The sequence below is a fragment of the Hypanus sabinus genome, chromosome 2 (assembly GCF_030144855.1).
Source record: "Hypanus sabinus isolate sHypSab1 chromosome 2, sHypSab1.hap1, whole genome shotgun sequence".
NCBI lineage: Eukaryota > Metazoa > Chordata > Chondrichthyes > Myliobatiformes > Dasyatidae > Hypanus > Hypanus sabinus.
Genome location: NC_082707.1, coordinates 84,747,089 through 84,766,722, shown reverse-complemented (window position 1 = coordinate 84,766,722; position 19,634 = coordinate 84,747,089). Strand labels below are relative to the sequence as shown.

Below are 19,634 nucleotides of genomic sequence, written 5' to 3'. Positions count from 1 at the left end.
GCAGACTCCCTGCTTTCACAACAAAACCTGCCCCTTCACCTATCTTTGTATCATCTGCAAACTGTGAACTTCGTCATCTAGATCACTGGCATATAATATGAAAAGTAATGGACCTAGCAAAGACCCCTGGGTAAAACTACTAGTCACTGACAACCAGCAAGAAAAGGCCACCTTTATTCCCACTGCCTGTCACCTAATCTTCTATCCATCCTAGCAGCTTTCCTTGTTTATCACTTGTGTGTCACCTCATCAAAGGCTTTCTGAAAATCCCGGCAAACATTAGCTGACTCCTTTATTTAACCTGCCTGTTATTTCCTCAAAGAATTCCAACAGATTTGTTAGGCAAGATTTCCCCAACACAAAACCATGCTGACTTTGGCCTATTTTATCATGTGTTTTCAAGTATCTCAAAGCTTTATTCTAAGTAATAGACTCTTACCCTTGCCAACCACTGAGGTCAGGCTAACTGGTCTACAACTTCTGCCTCCATCCCTTAAAAGAGTGGAGTGACACTTAGCAATTTTGCATTCCTCTGAAACAACTCCTGGAGATTATAGTGATTTTTAGAAAGATCACTACTAATGCCTCCACAATCTCTTCAGATTTTCTTTCAGAACCTTAAGATGGAGTCCATTCAGTCCAGGTGACTGATCCATTTTCACATTTCAGCTTCTCTTTAGTAATGGTAACTGCACTCACTTCTCCACCTGATCCTCTGGAACAGCTGGCACTTTTTCTGGTGTCTTCCACAATGTGGTCTCTCGCAATATTATCAGTTTTTCTGTTTCTCTGTTTTCCCCCATTTCTACTTCAGTGTCATTTTCCAGTGCTCTTTATATATCTGAAAAAGATACTTTTGGTATGCTTTATATTATTGGCCAGCTTATTTTCATTTTCATCCTTTCTCCCTTTTTGCTTTGTTTTAGTTTCCTTCTGTTGTTTTTAAAAAGCTTCCCAATCCTTTAGTTTCCTGTTCAGTTTTGAAATGTTGTGTGTCTTCTCTAGATTTTATGCTATCTTTGCCTTCTCTTGTTGGCCACTGTTTCCTTTTACTCTATTTAGAATGCTGCTACTGCTGATTCTTTGGGATGAAATAATTCTACATCTTCTGAATTACGCCTGCTATTGCTGCTCTACTATCATCTTTGCTGGGACCCCCCTTGTAATCAACTTTGGTCGGCTGATCGTTCTTGCCCCTGTAGTTAGCTTTGCTTTACTATACTAATATATCCTCTTCCCTCTGAAATGTAGGGTGAATTCTCTCCTATTATGATCTCTGTCTCTTCAAGCTTTCTTTACCTTAAGCTCCCTGATCAAATCCAGAATTGTTTTTTACCAGGTGGGCATGACCCAAGCTGCCCTAAAAAGTCATCTTGTACTTATTCTATAAATTCTTTCTCTTGGAGTCAAGAACCAACCTGATTTTCCCAGTATACCTTTCCTTTTTCCTATTGTAAGTTGTATCTCACATCCTGGCTACTATTCAAAGTTCAAAGTAAATTTGCAAGAAAAAGTTCATGAACCCTTTGCAATTACCTGGTTTTCTGCATTAATTACTTATAAAATGTGGTCTGGTCTTTATTTGTCACGTTAATAGACAAATTGAATCTGTCTAAATAATAACACAAACAATTGTACATCTCGTCAATACTGAGTGCACCATTTAAACAATCAGTTTAGTTTCAAAAGCAGTATGTGAACCTCTAGGGTAAAGCCTTCTACAAGTCAGGAGCTCCAATCGATGAGATGAAAGTGTGGGTTGTAGAGGCGCTCTGCCCTATAAAAAGGACCCACAGAGCCAGGTTTTTGACAGTGCCTGCTCTCCTCAAGAAAGATCTGTTTATGTGCACCATGCCTTTATCAAAACAACTTTCAGAGAACCTTAGGAGAAGAATTGTAGAGATGTGTGAAGCTGGAAGAGGCTATAAAAGCATTTCTAAGGACCTGAGTGTTAATCAGTCCACAGTAAGAGAAATTGTCTACAAATGGAGGAAATTCAGTGCTATTGCTACTCTCCCTAGGAGTGGGCATCCTGCAAAGATTACACCAAGAGCATAATGTGTAATATTGAATGAGGTGAAAAAGAACCCAAGGGTAACAGCAAAAGACCCACTGAAGTCTCCGTTTTTGTGTCCACTATAAGAAAAACACTGAAAAAGAATGGTGTTCATGGAGGGACACCCCAGAGGAAACCACTGCTCTCCCAGAAAAATTGCTACACTTCTTAAGTTTTTAAAAGTCCACCTGGACGTATCACAATACTTCTGGGGCAACATTCTATGGACAGGTGAGACAAAAGTTAGACTTTTTGACAGAAATGCACAGTGCTATGTTTGGAGGGAAAAGGGCACTGCACTCCAATACCAGAACCTCATCCCAACTGTGAAGCATGGTGGAAGGAGCATCAGGGTTTGGGGCTGCTTTTCTACCTCAGAGCCTGGACAGCTTGCAATCATTAAGGGAACAATGAATTCAAAATTATATCAAGACATTTTTACAGGATAATGTCAGGGTAGTGGTCTGTCACCTGAAGCTTAATAGAATTTGGGTGATGCAACAAGACAATGATCTGAAACACAAGAGTAAGTCAACAACAGAATGGTTTAAAAGGAAGAAAATGCAAGCTTTGGAATGGCCCAGACAGAGTGGACCTTAACCCAATTGAGATGCTGTGGCATGATCTGAAGAGGGTTGTTCATGCAAGGTATCCCAGAAATACTGATGAACTGAAACAAATTTATATGAGGGAATGGTCTAAAATTCCCTTCTGTTGTGCACGTCTGATCAACAGCTACAAGAAATGTTTGGTGGTGGTTATTGCTGCTGAAGGAGGCTCTAGTTAGTAAGTAAAAGGGTCACGTACTTTTTCCAGCCTGGATTGTGAAGGTGTTCAATAAGGATATGAAAAGTATAATTGCTTATGTGTTATTAGTTCAGGCAGATTGTGCCTATTATTGTGACTTATGAAGATCAGAACACATTTTATGAGTAATTAGTGCAGAAAACCAGTTCAGAGACTTTTTTCTTGTAAATAAGTTAAATAACTAGTGCAAAATAAAAATAAAAAAAGTAGGGAGTTAGTGAACAATGTCCATTCAGAAATCAGATGGCAAAGGAAAAGAAGATGTTCCTAAATCATTGAATGTGTGTCTTCAGGCTCCTACACCTCCTTTCTGATGGTAGTAATGAGAACAGAGCCAGCACAAAGATGAGCAAATCCTGTGGAGCAGCGAGCCGAGCCGGACTGGCCATCACCTCCGACACTGACAACCTGACCATTTCAATCTGGCCTGGCGTATGAGTTGTCCAAACCTCATGTTGTTCCTTGCTCTCTGCCACTTTGATATGGCCAATGGGCTTCTGCATAAATCCCAACAGGATCTTTTAATACTTGCAGTTTCTTAACTCATATTTTCATAGTTTCATATTTTACCATAGAAGCACACCATTCCCCTTTGCCAGTCTGCTGCCTGTCTTGAGTGGAGATGGGTGGTATCATAGGGGACAGTCAATGTTGGGTAGAATAGGTTGCATCAAAGAGAGTAGAACTGGGATAAATTTGATAGATTGAGTGGTTTATTTCTGTCTTTTATGGAATATGGGTAGTAGGGATATGAAATCCACTATCTGAAGCTATAGTAGCGGTCAAAACCCTTATCATCTTTTATTGGTACGTGGCTGTGTATCTGAAAAGCTGTGACAAGCAATTTATACACATTGGGCTGATAAATGAGATTGTTTGGCACAGACACTACTGAATGGTAAATTTCCCATGATTTATTTGATTCCAATCCTGCTAGAATATTGATTTAACACAGCTTCAACATAACATAGGTGGAAAGTTGTAAGAAGGGCACCAAGTTTCCAAAGGGAGGAAAGAGGTTAAGTGAGTGAGCAAAAGTAAACCAGATAGATTATAATGAGTACTGTCGCATGAACAACGTCGCAAAGTAAGAGAGAGAGAATTGAGTACATTAATATGAAAATATCAATAGGATTTTGGTGAGGTCACACTTCGAGAATTATCTGTAGTTTAGGGCTACATAATTTAGTGAAAATCTTATTTGCCTTGAAGGCAATACAGCAGAGGTTTACTAAATTGTTTTTGATTTTTCTCATGATTGTAGAGATTTGCACTATTGACTGGATTTTAAAAGAATGAAAATAAAATCTCACAGAGGGATCTGGGAGTACAGATACATAATTCCCTAAAAGTGGCGTCACAAGTAGATAGGGTCGTAAAGAGAGCTTTTAGTACATTGGCCTTTATAAATCAAAGTATTGAGTATAAGGGCTGGAATGTTATGGTGAGGTTGTATAAGGCATTGGTGAGCCCGAATTTGGAATACTGTGTGCAGTTTTGGTCACCTAATTACAGGAAGGATATTAATAAGGTTGAAAGAGTGCAGAGAAGGTTTACAAGGATGTTGCCAGGACTTGAGAAACTGAGTAACAGAGAAATAGGTTAGGACTTTATTCTCTGGAACGTGGGAGAATGAGGGGAGATTTGATAGAGGTGTATAAAATTATGATGGGTATAGATAGAGTGAATGCAAGCAGGATTTTTTCACTGAGGCTAGGGAAGAAAAAAACCAGAGGTCATGCATTAAGGGTGAAGGGGGAAAAGTTTAAAGGGAACATTAGGGGGTGCTTCTTCACGCAGAGAGTGGTGGGAGTGTGGTGTGGAACGAGCTGCCAGATGAAGTGAATGCGGGCTCACTTTTGACATTTAAGAAAAGCTTGGACAGGTCTGTGGCTGAGAGGGGTTTGGAGGGTTATGGCCCAGGTGCAGGTCGGAGGAACTAGGCAGAAAAATGGTTTGGCACAGCCAAGAGGGGCCAAAAGGCCTGTTTCTGTGCTGTGATGTTCTATGAAACAGAAAACTCTGAAGTGGCTTGACGTGAGGTATGCTGTGAAGATAGGTATATGGAGTATTGAATCAGATGCAGAGGCTCAGAGTAGGAGGTAAGCAGTTTAAAACCGAGTTGAGAAAAAAGGTCTTCCATGAATTTTGTGAAACTAAAATTTTTGTCCTGAGAGGTTTGTGGATGCTAAGGTGCTTAAGTCTATCCAAGTCTGACAATTAATGTTTTCGGCAATCATGCAGAAAAATAAAGTCGAGGCCCAAGTTTGGATGAAGCATTATTTTTATTGAGTAGCTAAATGGATTCTATTCCTGCTTCTATTTCTTGTGTTCTGATTTGTAAATAGATATATTGCCTGTAGTAAATTGTTCAAGGCCGATTGTCGGCATCAGAGGCCTACTGAAAGTAGGAGTACAAGTATAAATGGAACAGACTCTGTTAAAAGCTGGTCTTTTTTGGCGGCTCACAGGAGAGGAGTGTGTATTAGGTCGTAGCCCTACAGAAGACAGGAGAAAAGATAAAAGGAGCAGATTTGGGAAAGTCCAGCCTTTTTGGACAGCACAAGTGCGGGAAGTGTGGGTGTCAGAGGCCTAACCTCAGCTGTAAGTCATAGAAGGGAAGCCTCAAGCGGAGTGGCCATTGTCAGTGTGTGCCAGTGATAGTGTGGAGGCTTTGACTTAACAAGCCTTGGCGTGAACAGTCAAGAAAAGGCAAGCCTTTTCCTTTTTTGGTATAAAGTTGTTAAAGATGGAATGTTCTTCCTGTTAGATGTGGGAATTTGGGATACCTAACTATTTCCCTGATGACTACATCTGTGGGAAGTGCACCCAACTTCAGGATCATTCAGGAGGCCAAAGATCCTATAACCGAGCATTATGAAGAGACGGTCACACCCACAGTAAATGGTGACTGTCAGGAAAGGTAAAGGGATTAAGAAGTCAGTGCAGGGTTTCCCTGTGGCTATTTCCCTCAGCAACAGGTATACATACCCCTTTGCCTCTGGGGGGGGTGGGGGGGAGGGTGGAAATGACTCATCAGATCACGGCAGCAGTTGCCAGGCTGGTGACACTGTGTCTGGCTCTGAGACTTGACAAGGAAGGGTAAAGTCAGACAATGTGGTAGTTATAGGGGACTCTGTAGTTAGGGGGGTGGAAAGGAAATTTTGTGACAGCAAAGAAGACACCAGGATGGTGTGTTGCCTCCCTCGTGCTAAGGTGCACAACCTATCGAAGCACCTGTAGGATATTCTCGACGGGGAAAGAGAACAGCTAGAGGTCCTGCTATACATCGGCACCAAAGACCTAGAGGGAAGAGGTCTTGTGCAATGAGTACAGTCGGCCCTCCTTATCTGCGGATTCCGCATGCGTGGATTCAACCAACCGCAGATTGGGAAAACCCGGAAGTTCTCTCTCCAGCCCTCGTTGTTTGAGCATGTACAGACTATTATGTTTACATATTTCCTTAATCTGATCACAGTGGGCATTAAGAGATCTGTACAATTCCACCAGTATGATTGTACCCTTCCCTAGACTTGAGTTCCAGCCAAATGGATTTGGTGTCTGATCTCTCCATTATGACACCTCTGAGTGCAGCTGTGATATTGTCCCTGATTGGAGCAGGGGGCAGGGATTCAGATTTCTAGATCATTGGGACCTCTTTTGGGGCAGGTGTGACCTGTACAAAAAGAATGAGTTGCATGTCAATTCCGGGGAACCAATATCCTAGCGGGGAGGTTTGCTAAGGCTGTTGGGCAGAGTTTAAACTAGAATTGCTGGGGGGTGGGAACCAAACTGATGTGATGGAGGAAAGGGAGGATATGCAGGTTATAGAGAAGGTACGCGCTCAGACCGATGGTTTGAGATGTGTCGATTTTGATGCGAGGAGTATTATGAAGAAAGCAGATGAGCTTAGAGTGTGAATCAACACTTGGAGCCATCACAGAGACTTGGATGGTGCAGGGGCAGGAATGGCTACTTCAAGTGCCAAGCTTTAGATGTTTCAGAATGGACAGGAAAGGAGGCAAAAGAGTGTCATGGCTGCAGAAAAGGAGGAAGTCATGGAGGGGTTCTCTACAGAGTCTCTGTGTGTGCAAATTAGGAATAGAAAGGGGTCAGTAACTCTGCTGGGTGTTCTTATCGACCACCCATTAGTAACATGGACATCGAGGAGCAGATAGGGAGACAGATTCTGCAAAGGTGTAATAATAACAGGGTTACTGTGGTGGGAGATTTTAATTTCCCAAATATTGATTGGCATCTCCCTAGAGTGAGGGTTTTAGATGGAGTGGAGTTGTTAGGTGTGTTCAGGAAGGTCTCTTGACACAATATATAGATAAGCCTACAAGAGGAGAGGCTGTACTTGATCTGGTATTGGGAAATGAACCTGGTCAGTTGTCAGGTCTCTCAGTGGGTGAGTATTTTTGGAGATAGTGATCACAATTCTATCTCCTTTACCATAGCATTGGAGAGGGATAGGAACAGACAAGATAGGGAAACATTTAATTGGAGTAAGGGGAAATATAAGGCTATCAGGCAGCAACTTGGAAGCATAAATTGGAAACAGATGTTCTCAGGGAAACATACGGGAGAAATGTGGCAAATGTTCAGGGGATATTTGTGTGCAGTTCTGCTTAGGTACGTTCCAGTGAGACAAAGGATGGGAGGGTACAGGAACCGTGGTGTACAAAGGGTGTTGTAAATCTAGTCAAGAGGAAAAGAAGAGCTTATGAAAAGTTCAAAAAGCTAGATAATGATAGAGATCTAGAAGGTTATAAGTCTAGCAGGAAGGAGCTTAAGAATGAAATTAGGAAAGCCAGAAGGGGCCACGAGAAGGCCTTGGCAGACAGGATTAAGGAAAACCCCAAGGCATTCTACAAGAATGTGAAGAGCAAGAGGATAAGACGTGAGAAAATAGGACCAATCAAGTGTGACAGTGGAAAAGTGTGTATGGAACTGGAGGAAATAGCAGAGGTACTTAATGAATACTTTCCTTCAATATTCACTGCAGAAAAGGATCTTGGTGATTGTAGGGATGATTTACAGCAGACTGAAAAGCTTGCGCATGTAGATATTAAGGAAGAGAATGTGCTGGAGCTTTTGGAAACCATCAAGTTGGATAAGTCTCTGGGACTGGATGGGGTGTACCCCTGGCTACTGTGGGAAGTGAGGAAAGAGATTACTGAGCCTCTGGCAATGATCTATGCATCATCAATGAGAATGGGAGAGCTTTTGGAGGATTGGAGGGCTGTGGATGTTGTTCCCTTATTCAAGAAAGGGAGTAGGGATAGCCCAGGAAATTATGGGCCAGTGAGTCTTACTTCAGTGGTTGGTAAGTTGATGGAGAAAATCCTGAGAGGCAGGATTTCTGAACATTTGGAGAGGCATAATATGATTAGGAATAGTCAGCATTGCTTTGTCAAAGGCAAGTCATGCCTTACAAGTCCGATTGAAATTTTTGAGGATGTGACTAAACACATTGATGAAGGTAGAGCATTAGATGTAGTGTATGTAGATTTCAGCAAGGCATTTGATAAGGTACCCCATGCGAGGCTTATTGAGGAAAGTAAGGAGGCATGGGATCCAAGGGAACATTGCTTTGTGGATCCAGAACTGGCTTGCCCACAGAAGGCAAAGAGTGGTTGTAGACGGGTTATATTCTGCATGGAGGTCAGTGACCAGTGGTGTGCCTCGGGGATCTGTTTTGGGGCCCCTACTCTTCATAATTTATATAAATTACCTGGATGACTAAGTGGAAGTAAATTTCCTGATGACGCAAAGATTGGAGGTGTTGTGGATAGTGTGGAGGGCTGTCAGAGGTTATAGCAGGACATTGATAGGATGCAAAACTGGGCTGATAAGTGGCAGATGGAGTTCAACCCAGATAAGTGTGAGATGGTTCATTTTGGTAGGTCAAATATGATGGCAGAATATAGCATTAATGGTAAGACTCTTGGCAGTGTGGAGGATCAGAAGGATCTTGGGGTCGGAGTCCATAGGACACGCGAAGCTGCTACGCAGGTTGACTCTGTGGTTAAGAAGGGTTACGGTGCATTGGCCTTCGTCAACTGTGGGATTGAGTTTAAGAGCCGAGCGGTAATGTTGCAGCTCAATTCTGGTCTCGTCACTACAGGAAGGATATGGAAACCATAGAAACGGTGCAGTGGAGATTTACAATGATGTTGTAAATGATTTGTGGATTATCAGAGGCTTTTTCCCAGGGCTGAAATGGCTAGCACGAGAGGGCATAGTTTTAAGGTACTTGGAAGTAGGTACAGAGGAGATGTCGGGGTAAGTGTTTTACGCAGAGAGGGTGAGTGCCTGGAATGGGCTGCCAGCGGCGGCGGTAGAGGCAGATACGATAGGGTCTTTTAAGAGACTCCTGGATAGGTACATGGAGCTTAGAAAAATAGGGGGCTATGGGTAAATCTGGGTAGTTCTAGGGCAGGCATGGGCAAACTACGGCCCGGGGGCCATATGCGGCCCGTTAAGCTTTTTAATCCGGCCTGCAGAACTTGATGAAATTATATTAATAAACCTTGTTAACGTTTTTTCCCCGCAATTCTGGCGTTTTCCCAATAGATGACGCACTCTATATACATTGACCTTTGTTGAGGTGCAGCGTATTACTCCACATTTGCGCTTTACTCTTTGTTCGGCTCGACCTGTTTGTGTGAACAGGTGTTCAGCGTCATGAACATCAACAAAGCCAGCCACAGATCCAAGTTAACTGACCAACACCTCAGATCCATCCTGAGAATCGCTACAACAAAACTAAATCCAGACTTTGATGCGCTGGCTAAAAAGGGAGACCAACAACACTGTTCCCACTGAAATTAAAAATAAGTTTCTTCGTTGTGTTATGTAAAAAATGCATTTGAAAATATTTTTTTTCAATAAGCCTTACATGTTACATGTCATTTCTGTTAAGTGATGGACATGAGTAGTGCGCAGGTGCACGTACGTTCTCAAAATAAAAAATGCGCTCCAGATCAAATAAAGCGCTCCGCATACTGGCGCGCTGTCACTGTTCTGTCCTTGTGCTGGTTGTTGTTGAGTTTTGGCACAGGGGACAATTGAATAAGAAGGAGCAGGACAAGTAGACCTGCATCTCCTACCGTTTTTGAAATAAAGACAGTCAGGAGGAGAGTGATGATGATAATATCTTGAAGGATAACAGAATTTTCAGTGCTTTAAAATAATAACTGTTACTATTAAAAAATATTTTATTCATTTAATTTTCAGTGTTTTAAAAGACATTTCAATAAATAGCTGAATACCGTGGGACTTCAAAGACAGATATTTTGTTGTAATGCATTTGTTCATTTTCAATTGAAATTAAAGCACATGTTTTTTACATATCCCATGATATTTTATTTTCTCTTATGAGGTGTATTACCAAAACACTCCGTCCATCTGCTCCTGGTCTGGCCCCCCTGTCAAATTTTAGAACCCTTTGTGGCCCACAAGTCAAAAAGTTTGCCCACCCCTGTTCTAGGGTAAGGACATGTTCGGCACAGCTTTGTGCGTTGAAGGGTCTGTATTGTGCCGCAGGTTTTCTATGTTTCTACTGTATTTGCTACTATTTTTGATTCTGCATCCCAAATGCATTGATACTCAACCTCTTGGCTGTAATTTTGTCCTGTTATCTGCTGCCCTTCCTGACTGTCTGACTGCATGGTATCTTTGCTTTTTTACCGTACATCCTAACCTGAGTCCCTTCACTCTGGTTCCCATCTCCCGCCAGATTAGTTTAACTCCTCTCCAACAGCTCTAACAAAATGCCTGCAAGAATTTTGGTCCCTCTTGGGTTCAGGTGTAACCTGTCCCTTTTGTACAGGTGATATGTCCCCTAGAAAAGATCCCAATGATCCGAGAACCTGAAACCCTGTCCCCTGCACCAGCTCCTCAGCCGCACATTTATCTGCCAAATCATCCTGTTTGTAGCCTCACTGGTGCATGACACAGGTAGCAATCCATAAATTACTACCCTGGAGGCCCCACTTATCATCTTTCTGCCTAGCTCTCTGAATTCTTTCTTCAGGACCTCTTTGCTTTTCCTTCCTATGTCTCTGGTACCAATATGTACCAAGATATCTGGCTGCTCTCTCTTCCCCTCCAAAATGCTGTAGACAAGATCCGATGCGTCCCTGACTCTGGCACAGGTAAGATATAGGTGAATTCCAAGTGATTCTATACATGAAGAGTAAAAGGATAACTAGGGAGAGGGTGGTACCATTCAAGGAATGTAAGTGAGGTACTTAGTGAGTACTTTACTTCAGTTTTTACCGAGGAAAAGGATATGAAGGACCAGGAGATCAGATCATTACTGAGTGTATAAATAGGTTAGGGCATTTAGAGGTCAAGGAGGAGGAAGCATTGGGCCTCCTAGGGAGTATTAAGATGGATAAGTCCTCAGAGCCTGATGGTATTTAATGCAGGTTATTGAAAGAGACAAGAGATGAGATTGCAGGGCCCTCAACCAGTATCTTTGTGTCCTTTCCAGCCACGGTCAAGCTCCTGGAGATCTGGCAAGTAGCTAATGTTTTACCTCTATTTAAAAAGGGGATAAGGGAAAGTCCTGGGAGCTATAGACCAGTGAGTCTTGCATCAGTTGAAGGGAAGTTGCTGCAATGGGATATATGAGTGTTTGGAAACCCATGGAGAGCCAGTAGAGCTTTGTGTGTGGTAAGTTGTGCCTTACCAACTTGATTCAGTTTTATTTGACCAGGTGAGGAGAGAGATTGATGAGGGTAGGGCAGTGGATGTTATCTACATGGATTTTAGTTAGGAGTTTATAAAGTCCCTCATGGAGGCTAATCCAGAAAATTAAGATGCTTGTGATTCACGGTGAATTGGCTGTTTGTATTCAGAGCTCTCTTGTACATAGAAGAGAGAGGATAGTGGTTGAGGAGACTTGGTCTATAATTAGTGGAGTTCTGCACTGGGACCTGAAGGAGCTTTATAAGATTATGAGGGGTATAGATAAGAGTGGACAGAGTGTATCTGTTTCCCAGGGTTTTAATGTATATAAATGACCTGGATAAAAATGTAGATGGATAGGTTGGTAAATTTGCAGATGATACCAAGATTGGTGGAGTTGTGGATAGTGCAGAAGACTGGCAAAGAATACAGCACAGTAAAAGTGAGGTGTTGCAATGCAAAGAGACAGTACACTGTTAGGGCAGGGGCCTTAACAGTGTTGCTGAGTAGAGAGATCCAAGATCCATGTTCATAGCTCCTTGAAAGTGGCCGTGCAATTCGATAAGGTAGTTAAACTAATGGAATACTTGCTTTTATTAGTTGAGTTATTGAGTTCAAAAGTCAGAAAGTTTGTTGCAACCTTATGAAATTTTGGTTAGAACACTTGTAGGAAGGATGTTGAAGCTTTGTGAGGGTGCAGAAGAGGTTTACCAGGATGCCGCCTGGTTTAGAGGGCATGTGCTATCATGAGAGGCTGGATAAACTTGGGCTGTTTTCTTTGGAGCGTCAGAGGCTGAGAGGAAATCTGGTAGAGGTTTATAAGATTATGTGAGGCATAGATAAAGTGGACAGACAGTATCTGTTTCCCAGGGTTGATGCGTCTAATACCCAAGGGCATGCAGTGAAGGTGACATTTGATTTGCTTTTTATCCGGTTTGGCACAACATTGAGGGCTGAATGGCCTGTTCCTGTGCTGTACTTTTCTATTATTCTATAATTCTTTGACAAAATCTGGGGTGAAACTTATTGCCAAACAGCATTGGAATACTCTCACAATGGAGGATGCTTGCTTTTTCTCACTAAATCTTAGCCTTGCCAGCAAAGGTCAGACAATTATCAATGCTCATTAAATCCCTATTTGTCCACATAAATGATACCATGATATTATGTAAAGTGCAGAAACTTTTCTTGTTTGTTTTGCAATTTTATGACCATAGTGCAATCATAAGGCATTTTGGAATCAGTTGGTTTTTTAATGTTTTTCATAAAGCATTAGTTGAATTACTATGTTTTTAGCAAGATTGAAATTGTAGTTTTACTAACATATAATTTGCATTTTAACTTGTATTTTTCACAATATATTGTGTTAGATTCCACCTACAGGAGGTAGAGTGATATAACAGTTACGTAACGGTTTATCATCTTTCCTTATTAGTTATGTCTTGAGCGTGCTATTGTGTGTCTTTTAATTGTCATTTGTTTATCTCAGGAGTGTGGCCTTATCTCAGTATTCATGTATCAGTCTCTGCAAAAATTACCATCTTTGTTCTTGTCTTTGTCTTTATCCTTGGTTCGTTTAAGTTTCTTGTGCACTGGGTCTGTTTCTTTGTTTAAACTTTAAATAAACAATCATAAAGCAGCAAGTTTTCAACTCATTCTTGGACTCCCAAAACAACTGCGGATCGAAAATCATCAGATCCGACAGGCAGTTTGGCACATTATGTTCAGTGAGTATTGGTTCGCCCTTCACGTGTTCAATAGATCACAGGGAAAGAATGGAACTTGTAGTTCAGGGCATTCCAGAATAGCTATACAACCAGTGCAGTATTTTTGGCTATGTGGAGTTCAGAGGTAGTGTGCTACAGTGGTAGTAACTGTTATTTTACTTTCAATAGATGATGGTGGAGCAACGCCAGTACAGGATGAACATAATTCAGGCTCTGATGATCAGGAAGACTCAACTGAACACTGTGCAGCATCTGAAGGCAGCAGTATAGGTCATCATACTGAGGTGAGAGACTTGCCATCTTGATCCTATCGCACTCTGCTCCAGCATTGTCATCATGTCAAGCAACACGGGAGGCTGGAGGAGTTCGGGAGCTCTGGCACCATGAATAGAAAGAAATGAACAGTTGACATTTTGGGTCAAGACGCTTCATCGGGACTGAAAAGAAAGAAGGAAGATGGCCTATGTAAAAAGGTGGGGGGAGGGGTGGTGCAAGAGCTAGTAGGTCCAGGTGAGATGGTCTTGATAGGCAGGTGGGGGAGGGGGAATAATGTAAGAAGCTGGGAGGAGATGGGTGGAAGTGGGAAAGGCCTGAAGAAAATCGTTGGTAGATGGCCTCTCTCTGAGATACTGTTATCCGCACAGTTGCTCTTGAACATACAAATGCACGAATTAGAAGCATGAATAGACTACACAACCACTCAAACCTGTTTGCCATTAAGTAAGATCATAGTGAAATAATTAGGTTGGGGTTAGTGGGTTTCAGGCATGCTTTATTTATTTATTTATTGGTGCCCAGCAACCCCGGACTTAACCCCGACATAACCATGGGAAAATTTACTATGACCTATCTGGTACATCTTTGTATTGTGCGGGGGGGAGGGACCAAAGCACTTGACAAAAACCCACATATCATTATAGTCACCTTGTCTGTGCCTTATCTCGCCAATGTAGAGGAAGCCATATTGAGAGTATTGAATGCGACATATACAAATGAAGGAAGTGTTTCCTAATAGATTTTTTTCTGGATCTGCATTTATTTTTTGTCAGATTAGTCCTCTGAGTATTCCTTTGGAATGTTTTGTTCTGTGAAGCACTCTGTTTTGAATTTGGGCAACATATGCTTTGGTTCTTGACATATGTTTTTACAGCTTATTTGGTTACTAAAACTTTAAGCATGGAACATGTATATTTAGAGGAGGAAAATTTTGCTACTGATAAAGGCATTACCTGCTGTACTGTGTGGATCAAACATGCTCAACCCTGTTTCCAATAACTAATATACTTTGGTCCCTCGTGACGCTGAGGGTGCATTCCGTGGAGGTGGAGCACTATGTAAGTCCGCGCTATGCGGGGTCATTATAACATTACGTAAATGGACATGTCTGCCTGATGTTTTTTTTAAAGTCAGATCCAAGATGTATGACATATTTTGTGCATGCATTTGGATTCAGTTTCGCAATTTTTAAAATTTTAAACAATTTAAGTTGTCTAGTTTATTATATCGAAACTTTTCAATTAAATTTTCAATAATCTACCCCACTTTTCTCCTATGGAAAAATAAAGGGATCCATTTTTTTACAGATTTATTTTGTGATGGTCAATTGATGACTTTTGAAGAGTTAATTAAGAAATACTCTCGCTCATACACATTTTTTGCAATATTTTCAGGTTAGAAATTTTTTACAACAATATTTACCTAAGTTTCCATATTTACAAGAATCTGATTTGTTGGATACCATTCTGAAATTGAATCCCTTCGTGAAAGGTTCCATTAGCAGAATTTATTTTGTTACAAAAGAGAACCTATCACTAAAGATTAAACAAGATTGGGAGAGAGAACTTAATATGACCTTTGTGAATGAAGATTGGGTTCGAATTTTGAAAAATGTAAATTCTTCTGCTATATGTGCCAATGACTGTTTAATTCAATTTAAAATTGTCCATCGTTATTATTTAACAAAGGAGAGACTATCTAAAATATTTCCTAGTGTAGATAATTACTGTGATAGATGTGAAGTAGCTACTTTGTCACATATGTTCTGGTCATGTTCTTCATTAAAACTGTTTTGGAAATCTTTATTTTCTACAATCTCTAAAGCTTTGAAAATTAACTTACAACCTAATAGACTAACTGTTCTATTTGGAATACTTCCGCATCATATTCAGGGTATTTCATCTTCAGATCAACATGTAATTGCATTTGTTACATTGTTGGAAAGAAGGGCTATTTTATTAAAATAGCAAGATATCTCTTCCCCGACATTAATTGAATGGTTTTCTCAAGTAATGTTATGTCTCAGCTTGGAAAAAATTAGTAGAACTTTTGAACCTCGATTTGATTTCGAGAGAAGATGGGGTTCTTTTGCCAAATATTACCAGTTAATTTGAATTATTCTATATTGTTTCTGTTCAATTTTATTATCTTTTTTTAAAAATGTGAATTGGCAGTTGATGACTTTTTATTTATCTAGATCAGGGGTCAGCAACCTTTACCACTGAAAGAGCCACTTGGACCCGTTTCCCACAGAAAAGAAAACACTGGGAGCCGCAAAACCCGTTTGACATTTAAAATGAAATAACACTGCATACAATGTTTTGTTTTGCCTTTATGCTATGTATAAACAAACTATAATGTGTTGCATTTATGAAATTGATGAACTCCTGCAGAGAAAACGAAATTACATTTCTGCATGCAACAAAAACATTTTGACCTCCGAAAAAAAGACGTTGGGTTGAAGGTTACTTTTAAGTAAAATACTCAATGTCTATTTGAGTCCTTCTTGTATTTATGAAAAACACCAAACTTAAATTTGCCGCCAGCAGCAAACCAAAAATAACGTCAGCCAGCTGTCAACCTGAAAAATAAAAGGACTATTTCACTGAACAATGAAAACATATGAATGTACGCAAAATAATAGGCAATTAAAATATTTATCAACCTTGTTCAGGTTGACTCACACCTGACAATGCAGTCGTATTCAGTAGGGATGGATCGATGCTTAGGGGAGTGACCGGGAAGGATAATGTGTTTTTTTCCTCTCTGAACTCACAGAAGCGTTTCCCAAACGATGTTTGCATTGCGATGATTGCAGAATGTAAATACTCCGAATTTATCAAGTCGTGACCTTGTTTGAACTCTCTCAAATTGGGGAAGTGAGACAATGTGCCTTTCTGTAAATCTCTGGCAAGCACTGTCAACTTGCGCTCGAATGCCAAAACATCCTCCAACATGTGCAGGGCTGTACGTCCTTACCCCGTTGAAGAGCTGTGTTCAGCGTGTTCAGGTGCGCTGTCATGTCTACCATGAAGTGTAGCTTTTCCAGCCACTCTGGCTGTTCCAGCTCAGGAAAGGTGAGCCCTTTGCTGCCCAGGAAAGTTTTCACTTCTTCCAGACACGTGACAAAGCGTTTCAGCACCTCCCCTCTGGACAGCCAGCGATTAAAAACACGTTGTAGCGGTGTGCTACACGCAGTCAGTAAACTGCAGTCAAAGATAGCTTTATTCGAACTAAACAGCCTTGCTTTTAAGCCTCCCTCAACCCGCCCCCCATGGGCGCGGATGCTGCAAAAGACACGTACTCACAAACCCCCGTAGGCTATCTCCCTTAGCCTGAACGCTGGCTAATTGTGAGCCGGTTCGGATGTGTCAGGAAATGGGTCGCCACAACGTCTTATTTAGATTGTACAAGATCACCATAATCTTCAAATTTAGATTTACATTTCAAAAACTAACAAACCAACATAAAATACATTTTAATTAAATACTGACCATGTAGCGGTGTGCTACACGCAGCGCTAAAATTACGACACGGAGTCAGTAACTGCAGTCGAAGGAAAAACTTTATTCGAAATCTTCAGCCTCACTTTTAAGCCTCCCTCAACCTGCCCCCATGGCGCAGAGGCTCCAAAGCTCTGTGCTCGCAAACCCCCGTAGGCTATCTAATTGTGAGTCGGTTCGGATGTGCCAGGAAAAGGGTCGCCACAACCAATTATTTCTCAAAGCAACAGGGAGCCGCAGCACAGACGTAAAAGAGCCACATGTGGCTCCGGAGCAGCGGGTTGCCGACCCCCGATCTAGATGATGGTTAAACGTATTGCTTCCGGGGATTGATTCCTAATGGTTTTTTTTTTTCCTTAGATGGGGTTCTTTCTTTTTCTATATATAACTTTTTTTTCATTTTTATATATTACAATTAGTTTTTTCAGCTCTATTGTATACATATTAATTTTTTGAAGTGTATTATTCTATAGTTGTAGAAGATTATATATTAAAAAGATTCTAAAAATGAAAAAAAGGCATGTTTAGGTTTATTTGTTCAAGGAGAATGAGTGATTATATTTGAATATACAGTGTGTTGTAAATGATTTGTAAATTAGATTCTGAGAGATTTTCATCTTGGTGGAGAGTCTAGAAATGGGATGTATGGAGTTAAAGGACAAGGTGTAAACTTGTTAATACTAATTTCCTTTGTGGAAGATTAAGATTTTTTGCATTTTCTATAACTGGGCAATAGATATTCATTTGTTGGGTATACTTAAGACCACTCATTTTTGCGTGTTAGGGGGATCTAGGTATTGAGCAGGAAAGTGAGCAAGTGGATGATTAGCCAGGCTCTTGTGAGAGTGTAGGCTTACAAAACTGAATGGCCCAACTCTCGTTTTTATTTTAGTGTTCACCCTCGTTCTGCCTTCAATCTTTTCCAGCCTTTTATCTTGTCCTCCAGCAATGTTCTTTGGACATTTCCACCTTATCTTCTTGTCTCACCAGTGACTGCAGCATATTAATCTCTGAAGCTCCTTGGCTAGACACCTCTGTTTCTACATTTACAAGTCTTAACTAATTCATTGTTTTAGCAAAGATTTGATATTGCTCTTCATAATGTTCCCTCTGATTTCTCTTCCCCACCCTCACATTCTTTTTGTTTTTTCATTCTCTGAAATAGCATATGTTAATTATGTTAATAGATCTTTTTTAAAACCCCAATTATTGTAAGTTTTGATTTTGGTCTTGTTTCAGGACGAAAGTCACAAGGAAGATCAAAGTGATGCAGAAGACAGTGATGGTCCAGGCCATCCAGAAAGCAGAGGGGAAAATAATGTTAGCTCTGATTCTGAGAATGAAAAGAACAAAAGTGGTTGCAATATTGAACAATCAGATGATGAAGCAGGTAGCGATAAAGAGAATCACTTCACAAATGAAGGAAGTGGAGGAGAGCATGAAGAGAACCACGATCGACTGAATGACACAGACAGTGAAAAGGATGGACGAATGTCACCTGCACAACATGAGAGCAGAGGAGCCAGTGATAATGACAGTCCTGGCCCTCTCAGGGCTTCCAAAAGTGATGATGAGCAGGAGGAGAATAAAAAAACAGGTACTTAATGCTGTTGTTTATATTATTGCTGAAAATGGAGAAGATATTTTCTTCCTTCTACAAACCATCCTAAGGCCTGGATGTCTCCTTCATTTTATGGTATCCTAAATTCTATCTTGATGAGGTTCTGTAATATGTTCAGCAGTCTGTTATTTAGAGTCATTCTGATATGATGATTTAATATTCTATTATTAAATTTGTTATACTGTTTCAGTAGAGTAGTCACATAAATAGAATCTATGTAGATTGTATTTTTATTTTCAATATGTTGTACCAGTATTTCTCAGCTTAGCTTATGGTTTCAAAACAGAATTTTGTCTTTTCTGTCCTTAATGCTTAACTTGTCCCTTGTAGTATCATAAGTTAAATTAAAATGGATAATAACTATAATTGTTGAATATTTATGCACTTCAGAAGTACACAGTAGGCTAGCATAGATTTATGGTCTCAGGATTTATGTTTGAATATTTTATGTTGTCCCTGGATCTAAGGTAGGTAAAGTGTGACCTGCTGAGTCTGCATTGGAGAGAAATAAAAATGCTGATTGTCAAACCAAGTGGTTTTTTTGTAGGAGATCTCATTATGTTCAGTGAGAATAGCATTGGCTCTATGGTAGTGTGCTCTATTCTTGTACAGAGAGCCCATCTGTCAAGGACTCACTTGGATGAAGCATTGACATTGCCCCTATTTTCAGATGTCAGCAGATCAGTTGTGGCTTTACACGTATTTAGTTTGGAGCATGGTATAATTTCTACAGCTGGTGTGAAATTCATAGTAGAACCTGTGGCTGCTATTCGAAAAACAAACCACTAAGAGATTGGGTGAGGGAATTAATGATGTATGGCATGCTTCCAGATAATCAAGTTCCAAGTTGGGGTGGGGGGGAAGTATATTTGATCTTTCATTGCAAAACCAGCAAAGATGAGCAATATTAACGATAACAGAATTAGCATCACCAAACACTAAAA

General features: G+C 40.6%; 1 protein-coding gene across 3 annotated transcripts in view; it reads left to right on the top strand.

The window, feature by feature from the left end:
- The window catches only part of LOC132380441 (protein IWS1 homolog), a 64,000-nt gene that overhangs the window by 4,871 nt on the left and 39,495 nt on the right, over positions 1–19,634 (top strand). For 2 of the 3 annotated variants that reach the window (XM_059949240.1, XM_059949246.1), the window contains exons 2-3: positions 13,459–13,574; positions 18,309–18,666. In XM_059949240.1, coding sequence (XP_059805223.1) covers positions 13,459–13,574; positions 18,309–18,666 — 474 coding nt within the window. The remainder of the gene's footprint in view (positions 1–13,458; positions 13,575–18,308; positions 18,667–19,634) is intronic. The other variant, XM_059949254.1, reaches the window with a different exon arrangement.